General features: G+C 34.6%; 1 protein-coding gene across 6 annotated transcripts in view; it reads left to right on the top strand.

Moving 5' to 3' along the window:
* AKAP9 (A-kinase anchoring protein 9) overlaps positions 1-17,228 on the top strand; it is a 145,566-nt gene that overhangs the window by 57,370 nt on the left and 70,968 nt on the right. For 5 of the 6 annotated variants that reach the window (XM_055124946.1, XM_055124969.1, XM_055124965.1 and 2 more), the window contains 10 exons: positions 891-1,026; positions 1,397-1,482; positions 5,994-6,108; positions 6,390-6,585; positions 7,145-7,241; positions 8,177-8,269; positions 10,594-10,950; positions 12,779-13,003; positions 14,101-14,241; positions 14,727-14,830. In XM_055124946.1, coding sequence (XP_054980921.1) covers positions 891-1,026; positions 1,397-1,482; positions 5,994-6,108; positions 6,390-6,585; positions 7,145-7,241; positions 8,177-8,269; positions 10,594-10,950; positions 12,779-13,003; positions 14,101-14,241; positions 14,727-14,830 — 1,550 coding nt within the window. The remainder of the gene's footprint in view (positions 1-890; positions 1,027-1,396; positions 1,483-5,993; positions 6,109-6,389; positions 6,586-7,144; positions 7,242-8,176; positions 8,270-10,593; positions 10,951-12,778; positions 13,004-14,100; positions 14,242-14,726; positions 14,831-17,228) is intronic. The other variant, XM_055124956.1, reaches the window with a different exon arrangement.

Genomic DNA, 17,228 nt, shown 5'->3' with positions numbered 1-17,228 from the left:
ATAGGCATTGAAGGTTATATTGCTGATGAGTTGTGAATGTGATTTTTTACTTCATATACTTTATCAACTTTCGGTTTATCATTTTTTAATTGATCTGTCATCTGGTGTTTTATTTCTAATATTTTATTTCACACTCCTTTTGGTAGTAGTGATGTTGTTGTGATGATGGGCCATGGTGCTCACCAAGGGTTGCACATTAGGTTGTGGTGTTTCACACTCATTTGCTGTATTCACACATATACACTCCAGAAGTCTTGCTTCTTGGCTGTGGTGTTTGCACATCTTTTTAGTTGCAGTGTTTGCTGTGGACCTTTCCACGTTTTTGTGGTCCTTATCTGGCTATCGTACACTGGGATCAGACTGAAGAGCTACCAAGCCCAAACAACAGAGCTGCTAGACTCACACTCAAGGCCTGTGAGAGCCTTTAAATTTGTGATCATATACTTGGCACTCTTAAGTTCTTGTGCTATTCGTCTAAAAGGCCCTCTTGTTTTGTAGAGTAGTTGATATTATAGATGTAACATCAGGGTATGATACAAGCTAAAAAGTGATTAAGGTACAAGATTCTTCATAATTAGAAGCAAAGATCCTCTAGTTCTGTGACTAAAAATTATTCATGTTCCTGTCACATCAGAAAATTTTAGATGGAGAGAAAATTGAATTTCTTTTACATATTGACTTTGTGTATAAAATTAGAGTCTGCCAAAAGCAAGGCAAGCACCATGTCCTCTGTACTGTTGTTTTCACCCTATGAAAGAGTATTTTCTTACAGATTTTTTTTCCTGTCAGATTACTGTTTTTTTGCATATATAGAAGGGTAATGTTTAACTATCTATAGAGAATGAGTCAAGCTTTTAATTCCATAAAATACCTAATTTTGTTGTTAACAGGCTTTTTGCAGTGTCTTCAGTGATCGCTATATTCCCACTTCAAAATGTAAAGAAGATGTAGAAGAGAGAGCAAGTCCTGGTATTAATTCTGAAAACCAAGAACTAGAATTGCAAGGCTTTAGATGTGAAGTTCGAGGTAATAAAAGCTTAATTGTTGAATAAAGCATTTGATTTTCTGAAATCAATTGAAGAGTTGTTTAAATGCATGCTTTGTTCATATTCTTAATATTTTTGTCTTCATATTTATGAAATATTTTGTGTTTAAGTTTCATTTCAATTTCATAATGCAGCAGTTTTATGAAGAAAACTTAGATTATCTATACATTTCTTTTTCTTTTTTGTTTGCCTCATTTTTCACTCTTTATACTTTTTAAAAATTTCATGCTATAGATCCAAGTATTTGAAAGTTATAGTAAATGAATTTACTTCAGTGGATTACTTTTTAAAAAATTTAAAAAAATAAAATAATCAGATACAATTTTCATAGTGCTATATTTATCATCTAGATGTTCAAGAAAACATGCAAGAGCTTCTCACCAGAGTGACACAAGAATACAACAAACTCTTGGTACTTCGGACAAGATTAAGTAAGGTCTGTGAAATGAAAATGTTTTATAACATTTGCATTTATTGTATAACTTGCTGTTTTTTATGTGACTTCATTAGCCAAGAATTTCTAAAATAAGTGGATATAAAACAGGAAAATTAGAGGAAAGTGGCATACTTGTGGCATTAGTGAACTGAAGGAAGTGGCGTATGTGTCTATGAAAGATTTTTACAGGGAGGACCCCTGCCCAGTGATTCTTGAAGGTAACGCCTGGCAGTGCTTAGAGGGCTGTGCAGTGGGGATCAGACTCGGCTCTTCTCTCCTTTGTGTCTCCACTTTCGCCCTTTGAACTGTCTCCCTGGTCCAATAAAGGTTTCTTTAAACTCATGATGTTTAATACATATGATAGTCAAATAAACTATAGATTTTGGAAAACATCTAACCATTTAACTTTACCTGCAACTGTTTTTTGGTGTGTGTGTTTGAAGAAATTTACTTAAGAAAAATGGGAAAGGAAAGTAGATATTCAAGAGGGAACTTGGGCTTCTCCAGAACTTGAGGGGGGAAAAAACTCAAATGGCTTTTGGGAGAAGGTTATATATAGTTACTCCAAATTAATTGTGGCCTGGAATTCCCTGCACACATATAAGTTAATCTGGGTGTCAGGGGGAAAGCTTTGGATCTTTGATGTCCTTTCATAGTGTTGGCATAACCTTTAGATTCTCCTATAGCTTCTTTGCTGAGGGGATCGCACTTCTCAGGGTGGTACCTCAGTTTCTCCATCTCCAAAATGCTCAGAATTTGCTTTTGGGCTACTTCAGATCGAGACAACTTCTTTTTATTTATTTAATTATTTTTATAGTTTTTGGATCACACTCAGTGGTACTCAGGGATCACCCCTAAAACTTGAAAATCTGTTCTGTCTTCTTGATAACTATTTAAGAAGGCAGGGAAAAGAAAATATGTCTTAATTCTGCGTTTCTTACAAATTATTACTCTATATCAGTATTACTTTCTTCATCAATAAAATATAAAACCCTATTCACAATCATTTGTCATTTTCTTAGCAGCCCAGATTTTTTTCTTCTGTCACTCTTATTGTGCTCTAAAGATTCTTCTTTACTTCTTCTTGGATATCTCAGTATGTTCAAGAAAATTAAATGGTGATTTGTTTTGGTGGCGTTATAAAATTATTCATGATCTCTGACCCCATTGGACCCTGAGGGTCACATAATGGTTCTTATATGTGATCACTAATGTTTTCATTCCCTAATTTGGTAGCTTTCTTCAAATCATGTTCCATTCTATTCCCCATTTTCTTTACAGATGAATTATATCCTATTCCTCTTTACTTGAACTGTGAATTATAAATTATTTAAGTGTGTTACTTCTAAACTACTTATTTCTTTGAATTCACGAATGACCATTTATTTTCCTTCTGCCCCAGAAGATACTATCCTTTTTATATCCCAGTCTATTTTACTTGCTATTTATATTCCCCACTACCATCTTTAAAATTGATAATCATATTTCTTCTTTTAAGTTTGTTTTTCCCTGTTCTGTCCACTTTTTTCCTTTTATGTTCCATTTTTCTCTTATACTTAGACATATCTGTCCTCCCTCACTCTTCCCTTTGTGATTCTTTTTCTCCTCCTTTGTCACGTTCTTTGAAGAAATAAACAAGAGCCAGAAATCCCAACAACCTTGTTTTCTTCTTTCCTTCCTATGAACCTATAAATAACCCCCCACCTGCACTTCACTGAAAATTTTTAACAAAGCCACACTGAATTATTATTATTTTTTAAATTTTCATATGGGTCCTGGGAATAGAACCTGGGTCCTATGTGCAAGGCAAACATCCTATCCACTGTACTATTGCTCTAGCCCGAAAGTCACACTAAATTCTTAATTATTAAATGTTCTTATCTCTCTATTAAAATTTTCCTTTTGGATTTTTTTCCTTTGGGGAGAGGGCGTGAGGAGAAAAGGGGCTGTTTCTCAGTGTTCAGGAGGCCCCCAGGCTCTTCTGGTGAATCCTAGCCAGCTGGGCCAGTGGTTCAACGCAAAGGCCTGAGGATGTCGTGTTGCTTGTGCCCTGCAGTGCCAGGAACTCCCTGGGCTGCCCCACTGTGCTCAGGAGCCTCCAGGGTTTTACCCAGTGTTGCCCAGGCACTGTGTTGTGCTGAAGATTCAACGGGGGTGGCCATGTGAAAGGCAAGCACCTTGTCCCCTATGCTATGTTTCCCGTCTCTTCTTTCTCTCCCATGTAAAAATGTGTGGCTTTCCTTATAGTAGCAGTAAATGAAACTATTAAATAGCATAGGAGGGGTTACAGTAAACAAGTAATCCATAGTGATGTGTGTAAATTAGCCTGTTTGTTTTTAGGGCAGTGGGTGGAGCACAGTTTGTTTGATGATGGGCAATAACTCTCTGTGCAATGCCAGAATATGGGAGTTACTTGGTCACATAAACACCTGCTCTGGCTTTTTAGTTCTCTCCAGGTACTTTCACTGGATTTTGAAAATTTTTGTCATTCACCAGACTTTCGACTGGTTAGGTCAGGAACAAAGGGTTGTAGTATGATTAATGAAACATACTTGTTTTCGGATCTACTTCTTTCTGCCTACAATTGAGTTTCTACTCAGACACATAACTGTCTTCTTAAACTGCGGCTCTTCTTCCACATTTGTTTAATCAGCTCTCTTTCTGTTTTTGAGAAATAGTTGGACTCTCTCTTGGCTTCTCTTATTTTCTTGTTTATTAAAGATTATTTGGTATTTTAATTTTTGCGCTAATCTTAGTCTTGAGTACTACTCTATATGAAACTTGTGAATTCTTCTAGCAAACAATGCAACTTGAAGATAGTCTTGTGGAATTTAAACACAACCATTCTCTATGCCCCATCATACAGCCCTCTAGGACCTTTGTTTCATTAATAAAGGGAGTGAAAAAATATGAGTCATCTTCAACTTGTTTCTCTCCCTTCTTCTCCCATTATCTACTGACTAACAAATTCTTTAGGTTCTTTTTAAAAAAATATCTTTTAAATCATCATTTCATTCTACCTTTCTTTACCACCATGTTAATTTCTACAAAACATTTGATTTCATAATGAGCAGTCTGTATGATTTCCAGCAGCTGTCTATGTCTGTATGATGAAAGTTCAGCCTAGAGGCTAGGGATGTGTCTCAAGTGGTACAGTACATACCTTCAACATGTGACACCTGAGTTTTATCTGAAGGAACCACATTCCCACCCCAAAATGGTGTCCATGGTGGCCACTCTCCACCACTAGAAATGGGTCTGTTCCTGGGCACCAATCAAGTTACGGGAACTGTGACACAACAAAACAGCTTAGCCTAGCAATCAACCTTAGCAGTATGTCCTTTCTAATCTTAGAGTTCATTACTCTTTGAGTCATATCCTGAGTATACCACATTTATACCTTCAAGATTTTGATTAAGTCACTCACTGACCCAGAGAGCTAGTAAATGATTGTTTAATACTTGGTGAATGACTAAATGAATATATGTGTGTCTGACATGGTGCTGCCTAATTTAACTGTTTAAGGAAATAAGCCAAAATATCTCTGTTTTGTTTTTGTTTTTGTTTTGGGGCCATACCTACCAATGTTGGGGGCTGCTCATGGCTCTGTTTTGGGGGGTTGTTGTTGGTTGTCTCTCTCACCCCATTTTTATTATTTTTCTTCATTTCTGTAAAGAATAGCATAGAAGAAAAATAGTATCAGTTACCAAGAATAGCAAAGCAATATCAGTTTGCAAAGAATAATATATCAGTTACTTGTTTGCAAACATGCTATATATCTAGAGATGAATTATGTGTATATTACCAGTTTCTGATATTAGTATATACGTGTTAAAATTTGTTTTGTTTTTTTGGGCCTCACCTCATGGTGCTTGGGGACTGGGAACCATGTAGTACCATAGATTGAGGCTTTGCCTTCTTTATGTCAAGCATCTGCTCAGCAAAAATACTACCCCTCGAACCCATATGAGTTGAAATTTCTAAAATCAACTAATAAACTTGAGTGCTCTTCACTAAAATTCTCTGCAACCTATGCTTATGTGAAATTTGCTACCTTCTTTATATTATGGGACCTTAGAGTTACTGAAATAGTTCCAGGAATATGAAGAGAATATTGTACCAACACTGGAAGAAGAAAAATTATTTGTGTCTGACTTAAATTTTCAGGTGATTTTGAAAATAACATTTTAAATGTTATTGAACATTTAAAATAAAATAATTTTAAATGTTATTAAAAATAACATTTTTAAATGTTATTGAAAGTTTCAGTATAGCTTTCAAAGTACTGGATCATGGGGCCAGAGAGGTGGTCCAGGAGGTAAGGCATTTGCTATTCATGGAGCTCTGACACCTGCAACTCTGGTTTGGATCCCTGGTACAACATAATGATTCCACAGTGAGCATTGTCAGGATCACTGTTAGTACAGAGTCAGAAATAGCCCTGGAGCACCATTGAGTGTGTTCCTAAAAAATATACTGGATCTTTATATCATTAATTTCATTTTTAATAGATTCAAAGGCAGCAGAAGGATGATGTGAAATTTGAATTTACTGAAGATGATCTACCAGAAGAGGAAACAGAGTTTTTGGCCACCTATTCTCAGATGTCCAACTTTCAAGACATTGGTAAATTTTTATTAGATACCCACTATTTTTATACCACAAATTTAGTAATTTGATACATGACATTAAAATTGGAGACAATCTAGTAACCTTGGACATTTTGCTATTAATCATTCTAGTTTCACATTTTTGAATTCTTAAAATGAAGATGTTATACTGCTTGGATCTGTTTTGTCATTATCTTTTCAGAGAGTAATTAATATTCTTCACACACAAAAAGTCATTGTGTTGTTTTATTAAGAAATTTGTCCTGAAATATATTTTCTTCTGGTTATAAAACTTAGATGTCAGTCATACAAGCAAATTATCTTCTCTACAAGATATCAAAATTAAACATCTTGAAGAACAAATTCAAGAATTAGAAAACTCCTTATCTTCTGTGAACCAGCGATTAAAAGAAACAGAAGACAATCATGCGGTAGAGATCCACTGTTTGCACCAAAGGCTTCAACATGCCAGTGAGGCCACAGTTCCACCAAGGTAAGAGATAGTCCTGTAGTATTTATAACTAAGTAATAGTCATAGTGTAATTGATTAGTTTTGACCACACCCAGAAATGTTCTGGGGACCCGTGTTATTCTCAGATTGAACCCCGGACTCCCACATTCCAAATGTGTGTTCCAGTCCTTTGGGCCATTTGCCAGCTACAGTATGATTGTTTTAAGCAAATTTGCTTGAAAGAAATTGGATGTAGAATTAACACGAAAAAAGCAAGAGACAATTATTTATCTTTGACATGTGAAATAATGTATAAGAAAAGCATTTTTCCCCTTGGTTTTGGGGCCAGTGAGGACTTACTCCTGGCTCTATGCTCAGGGATCATTGCTGGTGGGGCTTCTTTAAGTGTTGTCAGGGATTGAACCTGGATCAGCCATGTGCAAGGCGAACGCCCTTCCTGCTGTCCTCCTACCTGTTGTACCATCACTCCGGCCTCAGTAATAGCATTCTACTTGTAAATTTATGTTATGATGATGCTTTTGTTTCTGTTAGAATAAATCAGGCAACTCTAATTTTTTCACATTCTTTTATTTATATTTAGCTTCTCCATTGATTCAAAGGTAATTACTGAATCTGATGCATGGGAAACAAAATACCCTGGAAGTTGTCTGAAAGAAAATATTGGTGGTACAGTAGAGGTATTATATCTTCAAACTATCATGTTCCTTCAATTTGTTCTTTTTACTGTCATTTTTATATGTATGATTTTGTATTTATCCAGTATACGTAAGTATAAAGACATTTTCTTATATAAAATACCCAGAAGAATATATACAAGTAATATAATGTGTCTTCTCAATATTAGGAAATCACAGAAAAGTTAAAATCCCCTCCCCCCCACAGACATGTTCTAATTTAAAATGTTTGTGTAACATTTATGGACTGGGTACTGGGTTGCTAATCAGTTTCAGTGCCCTGCACACAGCTTGTTTTGGTAATACCTCCCCACGGTGTTATGGGGAGATGTGCAACAACTTATCTAAAATATTGTTTAGGTATTCCCAGAAAATGATTGCTTTCTGTCTCTCATTCTAGAACCCAATGAGTGATATTGGCCTTTTTTTTATTCTTCTATAATTACCCTATATGGAGTATTTATTTGGATATCATTCAGATACAATAAAATGGTACCTTTATGCTGAGAATGTTTGCCTTTAAAAAGCCTGTTTTTGATTTTTTTTTTAAGTAGCTTGTATGGTGAAAAACTAGATTCTGTTAATAAGTACTCCAAAAAATATTTCCTTAAAATTCATGAGCAAAGATAACTACTCCTGGCATTTTATAAAAATTAAATTCACATATGTTATATTTAAGAATCTTTCTTCTTTATAACTACATACATTAAAATTACAAATACTTAATATATTTATCCCTTTACATCTCCATAAGCTCACAGCAATGGTAAATTACTATTTATACACTATATTCATTAGAAGTATGATTTTTAATTAAGAGAATAAAATTATTGAATTCAAACTTTCTAAGAAATAGTGCTCTTTGGAGAATATTTGAGAGTAGAAGTTTAAAATATCTAGTATATAATTTAATTAATTTATTTTGCTTTTTGATATAGTTTTCTGATGAATTTGGAGTGAAACAGGAAGCACATACAGCTAAGTTGCTGGAAAAGCAGTACCAAGAACGATTAGAAGAAGAAGTAGCTAAGGTATGTTCAGTATTTGGAACGTTATTATGGCTTATAGTCCCTTTATCCTTCAAAAACAGATTTTACTGATGATAATGAACCTTATTTTTTGTCATAAGTTACATGCATGGGTCATCTTTAAGATAGTGATAGACCCACAATTGCTTTTCAGTGCTGTGAAATATTAGAGAAAATTATTTGTTCTTTATGTAGAATAGTAGGTAATTAAAAATTTTCCAGAAAGACAAAACAAGTAATATCTTTGGAGGAATTTCGCTTTCTTCAAAGGTGAAGTTATAAAATACTTGTTTATGGTATAAAACAAGAACAAACGTGGTTGGGTTTTGTATTTTACTTTTGTCTGCTTCCTGCCAAGGAAGTATGATATCATTGACTAAGTATTAGGGAACAATTACCATTGAACATTATTAGCTTCTGATCAAGTGGAAAAGTTTATGGAGATGAGTTTTGCTTATATCTTTATATTTAGCTCTCTGTTCAAAGCCATTCTATCTACAAATGTGATTTTGTATTTTTTGTCTTTTATATGTATATTTGATCGTGTTGTTACATCAGAGCCTAAATTCTGAGTTAGTCAACTTATTTTTTTAGTATTACTCCTGTTCCCATGGAACAATCCCATGGAAGTTTTAGATTTTATGACTTAGCATTGATAGGAATGCTAAGTTAAGGATTCAGCTTAAAATTTGTTACATGAGGAAACTCAGCACGTATGTGTCAATAAGCACCTATTTATATATAAATCTGAGTTGAATATTTAGTTCCTCATCAGGCATACTCATTTTTCTTTTGTATTGTTTTGTGGTCACGACCAGCTGAGCTCAGGGCTTATTCCTGACTCTCTCCTAGGGAGGCTTAGAAGACCATACATGGTGCTAAGGCTCAAACTCTGAGGTCACTCCTGGTGGTGCTCAGAGGACCATATGAGATGCTGGGATTGAACCAGGGTTGGCTTCATGCAAGGCAAGTGCCTTGCTCCCTATGTGAGAACTCCTCTACTATCCCTTTGGCCTAAGAGATAAATCTTTAAAGGAGAGGTTAAATCCCTATTGAAAACCACAGGTCAACCCTGTGCAAGGCAAGCACCTTAACCTCTGTATTAATGCTTCAGCCTCCAGGCATACTCATTTTTATATAACTCTCATTATCTGGTTATTTACAGAAGTGAAGTTATTGGTTTTTTGGTTTTGTTTTGCATGAATGTTGCGTCTAACTATTGCTTACACTTTTTAGTATAAATCAGTGCAGCCTCCCTGCTTTCCCAGTTCTTGGTACGTCACCTCAGCTCCTTTGCCTTAATCCTTTGATTTGAACAGCTGAAACACCAGAACCAGCCTTCCATATTTTTTCAGTCATCTCCTTCTCAAGGAAATATTTTTGTTTTGGGCCTGGGGAGGGACCTCTCAAGTGTTGCTCAGGGAACTCTGGGAGTTCTACTAGCAATTCTTAGCCCACCCAGCCAGTGGTTTAGTGCAAGGGTCCAGAGATTCTGTGCTGCTCAGCGCCATGCCCAGTGGTACTTGGGGGAGACCAATTGGGCTGTACCTAGCAGTGTTCAGAAACCGTATACTGGGAATTGAGCCCAGTTAGGTCCGTGCTAGGCATGTATTCTTCAAACCTCTCTATTTTCTTCTTTCCTCAAAACATTTATTTTTTACTTTTGAATTTTTTAGTGTTTTTTTTTTCTAACAATCGGATCACCTTGACTTACAGAGTTAGTTGTTCATTATTACAGTTCAGGTGTATAATGCTTCAGCACCAATACCTTCACCAGTAAAGGGACATCCCTTCCCTTTAGAGCCTGCACTTTACTCCTCCCTCATTGTCCTTAGTGTTCCCTTCACTAACTTAACCCCCACAGCTCCACCCATATAGCAAGCTTCCTTGCTATAGCTCTGCTAAAGACTAGCTCTGGTAATCTTTGTAACAATTTAAATTTTTAAATTTAAAAATTCAAGCAGTAAAGTAAATATGTTGGTATTCTCTCTTATTACTGCCTAGTTAATCATAGCCATTTTTGGATTTAAAATTATGAGACTGTGATGTGTTTGATTTTGTTTTGTTCAAGTGCCACACCCAGCTATGCTCAGATTTACTCCTGGGTCTGTGCTTAGGGTTCAATCCTGGTGGGCTCGGGGGACTCTATGAGGTGCTAAGAATCAAACCCAGGTCAGCCACACAGGCAAAGGCAGGCAGGCGCCCTTTCTGCTGTACTATATCTCTCTAGCCCCAAGGCTTCGGTTATTAATTCATATAATTTTGAGCAATAACTTTAAATTTTTAATATACTTAAAAATCTAATTCTCTTTTGTTGATTTTTTTAGGTTATTGTGTCAATGAGTATAGCATTTGCTCAGCAGACAGAACAATCGAGACTATCCAGGGAAAAAGAAGTCCCACTGTCACTAAAACAACCACAAACTCTCTGTCAGCAAGAAAACCAAAATTATTTAGAAGAAATAAAATTGTCACAAGGTCAAGTTAGTTTTCAGACTCCTGTGGCAACAGACATGAAATTTAAAGATGAATTTAAACCACTTAGTAAAGAATTAAGAGAAGATGGGAAAGAGGTTCTTTTATCAAATCATGCTAATATCAGTGCCTCAGAGTCAAAGGACTATGAACTGACTATTTCAGAAGAACTGTACTCCAAAGAGAAAACATGTGTAGCTAGAGAAATGGTAAGTATGATTCTTTCCATGTAAAATTTTATATTGTGTGCAAAATGTAATTTATATATATATGTTTTAATATGGCTCATTTAGTATAAATATATTAGCAATAATGTTGCTTAATGGAAAAGTATTATATCCACTCCAGGTTTATTTCTCCAGTTATGACTGTTTTATCACTTGTAAATATATAAATAAATGACTTTTTAAATAAGTCTAGTTCATAGTTTGTCTTAAACATACTGTATGAGAAAATCTCATTTAAATTATGTCTATATTATTTTGTTTTAATTTAAGATTAAATGTACTGTAATTTGGCAATATATGAATCATTAAATGTGATAATATTGCAAGGAGAGCTACTTAATTGAGAAAACAGTATAAAACACTTTACTCTGTATATACTTTTTTTTCTTTATTTACCAATTAATGTCCTCAGTTATGCAGTTAGCAGAGTAATCCTACTTCTTTTAATATTATTATTCAAATTTTTTTTAACATTCAAAATAGGTTATGTTACGTCTAGAGGCACAGTAAGATCAAGTTGTCAGCTTCTTTTGGTATGCATGTGAGATGCTCATGAAGCCATTTTAATTTATTGGTAACTGTTTCACTGTATCACTATCATCTTGTTGCTCATTGATTTACTCAAGCGGGCAACAATAACGTCTCCATTGTGAGCCTTATTGTTACTGTTTTTGGCATATTGAATATGCCACGGGCTCTACCAGGCCCTGCCGTGCCGGTGAGATGCTCTCGGTAGCTTGTCAGGCTCTCTCCGAGAGGGGCGGAGGAATTGAACCCGGGTTGGCTGCGTGCAAGGCAAACGCCCTACCCACTGTATGGTATTTTGTAGGAGATGGGGTTTGGGTTTTGGGACCACACCTGGTGGTGCTCAGGTATTACTTCTGGCTCTGTGCTCAGAGGTAACTCCTGGTGGTACTCAGAGGACCATATGAGATGGTGGGGATTGAACCAAGGTTTACTGCATGCAAGACAGGTTGCCATACTTCCTAAGTAGAGTACTCCTCTACTATCTCTTTGGCCTAAGAGGTAAATCTTTGAAGGAGAGGTTAAATTCCTGTTAAAAAGTTGACTTCTCGTGTGTCCAAGAAAGTAAACTATAAAGCTTTCAGATTTTAAATAAAATGTAAATAAAAATAATATTTTTTATTTCAAATATTTCTCTGTAGTACTATGATGATTGGATCATAATATAAATTAAATGTTTCTTTTCTTTCATAAATTTAATTTTAAAATAACGGTAGTCCATTTTATTATTTCCTAAGCAAAATCTCGAAAGAAATAATGGAGTTATAGTATTTAAAGTAGGAAGGATTGCAATATTTTTCCTCCATATTAAAGTTAGGTTATATCTAAACTAATAAGTCACTCTACTTTGAAGAATAATGTAGCAATCAATTTCACATTGATTTGGACTTATAATTTTTTAAAAATTTTATTGAATCACCGTGATATAGTTACAAACATTCATGTTTGGGTTACAGTCACATAATGATCAAACACCCATCCCTCCACGAGTGCACATTCCCCACCACCAATATTCCTGGTATAGCCTCCTTTCCCACCCTCCCCCTGCCTCCATAGCAGATAATTTTCCCCATACTCTCTCTCTACTTTTGGGCATTATGGCTGGATTTATAATTAGGACAGATATCTTTCAAAACTTAACGTTGTTTAATAGAATAAAGCAAATAACTTTGTGTGACTAGTAATATATCTATTTATTTTAATATTTATGATAGATAATGATGCTGATATATTTCTACAAATTGTGTTATGGTTTAAAGAAGATCTATTTTTTTCTCCTTTATAGAGTCATGGTGAGATTTTGGTATCAAATATGGATGCTTCTAGACAACTAATGTTAAATGAAGAACAGCTGGAAGATATGAGGCAGGAACTTGTACGACAGTACCAGGAGCATCAGCAGGCAACAGAACTGTTGAGGCAAGCACACATGCGCCAAATGGAGAGACAGCGAGAAGACCAAGAGCAGCTTCAAGAAGAGATTAAGAGACTGAATAGACAGTTAGCCCAGGTATAGATTTACCTTTTCTCTCCAACTAACTTAGCAGTATTCTTTATATAGTCTTAAAAAAAAAGTCAAAATTACTGCCAAAAATCTAAAAATTTGCAGATATTTAACAGAAGGAACAAACTCCACAGCACACTACCACGACAGCCTTTGGGGGATACCGAACTCAGCCTTGAGGACATTGTCTCTACTGTTTTATATTGCTGTCATTACAGGCACTTACAAAGTGACTATAGGGTATTTTTCTTTTTAAATTTAAGAGTTCTCTTGGCCATTTATGGTGAAAAGAACTTAGACAGTTTTGGAGATTCTTTGTGCTGAGGTACATTTGATACTCAGCTTTTCTTTATTCAGTACAGTTTCACTGTTCCACCAACTAGCATCTCCAATTTTTCCTTAATCTGTCTCTAATCTACCTTTTTAATCATGAATGGAAATCTAAAGTAATTAAGGAAACATCTCTTCTTGATTTGAGAAATATAAATGATGTTTTTACATGATGTTTTCTGTCCCTCTCTTGACTAAATTTACATATTCCTTGGTATTTGGGAGCTTGATTCTTATCCATTTCTGTAAATAATAATAGTCACAAAATCATTGCAGAAAAGCAAGAAATGTATATGTAGAATTTCTCATTAAAACAAGTTTATTCAATGTAATTGGAGACAAGCCAAGAGGAGATATAAGAAATAGTGCTCTTGTAATGTAGTTTTCCAAGCAGAATAATGGGGAATTTGAGTGTTTTATTGAGTTTCTAAATGATAAAATATATCATTTAGAAAAATTAAGTATGCTTTTCTTCAATGCATTTTGTAAATTGAAACTTCAAAAGTTTTCAATGCAAAATTAGTATATATAAATCCTTTTTGAACCACATAAATGACTAAGTATTTAATCTTAATTTACCTGATTTTCTTTTTTAATGTTTCAAATTTTGCATTGAATTCAATCTATGCTTTTAACCCCTTATTATGGGATTTTGGTCAGAGGTATAACCAAGGCCTATTAGTCCCAAGGGGTTAAAAGAAATCTGCTCAATATTTCTGCTGTATTTCTTCTATCGCAAACAACTTTCTCTTATGACCTTTTTTCTTATTTAGAGATCCTCAATAGATAATGAAAACCTGGTTTCAGAAAGAGAGAGGGTGCTTTTAGAGGAGCTGGAAGCATTAAAGCAACTATCCCTAGCTGGAAGAGAGAAGTTGTGTTGTGAGCTGCGCAACAGCAGTACGCAAACACAGGTAGTATGGACTTTAGCCCTTTCAGGAGCAATGGATCAACCATGTAGTAGGATCTGTTTGTCTTTGTATTGGTGTGAAATGTGTTTTTATTAGTATTTTGCTTAATGTGTCTGTGATTGCTTGCATGTCAGGTAGGTGGAGTCAGAGTGCCTTACATTTCACTGAAGGTCATTTGAATTTGAAATCACTATAGCAGCAACTATTGTTTCTACCAGGGAACAACCTAACAAACTGCATCGTGGCACTGTAGCCCTCATTAACTTCAACCCACTAACAATTTTATATCTGTGCACTAGACTTGCTTTATCTTTTTTTGATAATGCTAATCTCTTGATAAAATATAGTTAAACATTATTTCAAGCTACGTTTTGCACACAGAGGTTTCTGTTTCACCTCATAGCAATAGAAAAGAATGGCATGCAATTTCCGAAATGATAGGTTTTCTTTCTGTCTTGTCCTCTCTGCCTCTACACAAACTTAAACAGAATGGAAATGAAAACCAAGGGGAAGTTGAAGAACAGACTGTAAAAGAGAAGGAATTGGATAGAAAATCTGAAGATCTGGCTCCTGATACTCTGTCCAATGAAAGGTATTCAAGAATGTACATTTTTTTAAATACAAAGTTAATTAAAATAGTAGTTTTAACATGAAAAAGCCTTAATTTTTAATGTTGTACATTTAATTTGTATTTTATACTCTAAAGAATTATCAGTATTTTATTAAATAGAAATCATCACTATAGTTTTATTATAAGGGAATTTTTAATTGGATACTATTGCTCGTGTATTTGTGTATTTAACATAGTAAATGTTAAGGCTTTATTTAGTCATTGAACTTTCTTTTTTTTTTTTGGGTCAAACCCGGTGATGCACAGGGGTTACTCCTGGCTCTGCACTCAGGAATTACCCCTGGCAGTGCTCAGGGGACCATATGGGATGCTGAGAATCAAACCCGGGTTGGCTGCGTGCAAGGCAAACACGCCCTACCTTCTGTGCTGTTGCTTTAGCCCTGGTCATTGAACTTTCTTAATTAGCTTAATTTTGTTCATAGGCCACATTTTAATTCTGAAAAAAAATTATATTTGTGAGTTGTGAGTTATTTCTCCTCTATATAGACATCATTTAGTATAAACCAGTAGTTTTCAAATTCTGTACGTGTAGACAGGCATTAATCCACAGACCGGTAGTTAAAAATCATTGGTATAAGCTACACCCTAGATTATTATTGATAAGAAAAAAAGAGTGGAATAGTCCACATTTAGCGTTTTCATTAAGTTACTGTGTAATAAATGGAAACTTTGAAATCATATTTCAGTTTTATAGAGTAATAAATTTAAGATCTGATATTACCCAAACATTTTTCTTTACTTTGGTTTTATAAACATTAATATAAAATGTAAAAATTTTAGTGAAAATTTAGTATAGTATCCTCACATTAATATTAAGTACTTTAGTCACAATATTTAAAACATTGTTTTGTTCAGTTGAAAATACTTTCTTTAAGTTAAAACTAATATCTACTAATTTAATTTCCTCCTTTTCCAATTTCCATGACGGTCAATTCCTCTGTGTCCTCCTAACCTCCTTCCTCAGCTTGCATGGAGGAATTTGGCCCCTAAGCTTTTGGCTTCCCCATTGGATCATCAGTATGGAACACAGTCAGTATGGAACTCAAACAAGAAAGACAGTGTATGAAAATTAGAGTTACCATGACAATACAAAATAAGCTGTTTATTTTATATTATTTATCTGTAATTTGTATATTTTAAAAATTATATATTGTTTAACTTTTAGGAATTTTTGTAGTGAGTATTGGTAAAATGAGTAGACATATTTATTTTTACCATCATATTAATTTTCATTTCTTTCATGTATAAATATATTCAGATTGTCCTGAGGTGTTTGGGGCTTGAACAACACCTCAGAGAACATTAAAGAAATTAAGTCCCTTGACTTAACTTCCTACTAATTGAACTAGAGTTTTATTTTTAATATCCATGCTTTTATAAGCAGAAAATCTGATCTAGGTAAAAAATAGACCCTTTATTGGCTAATACTAAAGAAAATCTTTTTCATGTATTCCCTTGTCTTAAAATAGTTTTGTCATGTGTCTGTGAAAGCAGATATCCTTTAACCTAATTGTTGGTGACCTCTCACAATATGAAGTTGAGAGAGGAAACTCTTTTAAGTCAGAGGACCTTTACTATAAAGGTCTCTCATTTGTCTATATGTAAGTATTTTCACTATAATATGTTTTTGAAATAAGGTGTTTGGAAAATGGAGTTGTTTAGAGTTGTTTATTCAGATCTTCTGAATATTTATAGGAGTGTAATCATTATAGAAAGTAAAGTTTTTCATATGGAAAGACGTTTATGTTAAACCAAAAAAAAAAGAAAAGGCTTAAAAACATTTTGGTCACAGTAACACCATTTAAAAATTGTGTATGTTCTGAGAATAAGCAAAAGAAGAAAATTTCTAAGAAAGATAAGAATTAAAATGTTAACAGTGATTATTTCCAAATACTGAGATGTTTCAGATGGTGGTTAGCAGTATTTTCTGATTTTTTTTTTAGAAACAATGTGTTGATTTGAAAGGAAATGTCATTGATTCCTTTGCTTGAAAATAGATTCCTTCTATTGGAAGTAATGAATGTGGTATATGTAATTTGAGAAATTTCTGTCTCTGAAACAGTTATTTTAAAAACAGCATATTGGGGGCCGGAGCGATAGCACAGCGGGTAGGGCGTTTGCCTTGCACGCGGCCGACCCGGGTTCGATCCCCGGCATCCCATATGGTCCCCCAAGCACCGCCAGGAGTAATTCCTGAGTGCAAAGCCAGGAGTAACCCCTGAGCATCGCTGGGTGTGACCCAAAAAGCAAAAAAAAAAAAAAAAAAAAAAAACAGCATATTGGCAGATAAAGAAAATATAGATTAAATCTTTTTAAAAACTGATCTGTACTTATTTTTGTCAGTTTTCTACATCATCAT

The sequence above is a fragment of the Sorex araneus genome, chromosome 1, assembly GCF_027595985.1.
Source record: "Sorex araneus isolate mSorAra2 chromosome 1, mSorAra2.pri, whole genome shotgun sequence".
NCBI classification, from domain to species: domain Eukaryota; kingdom Metazoa; phylum Chordata; class Mammalia; order Eulipotyphla; family Soricidae; genus Sorex; species Sorex araneus.
The sequence above is the reverse complement of the archived record's forward strand: the minus strand, read 5'-3'. Positions and strand labels throughout refer to the sequence as shown.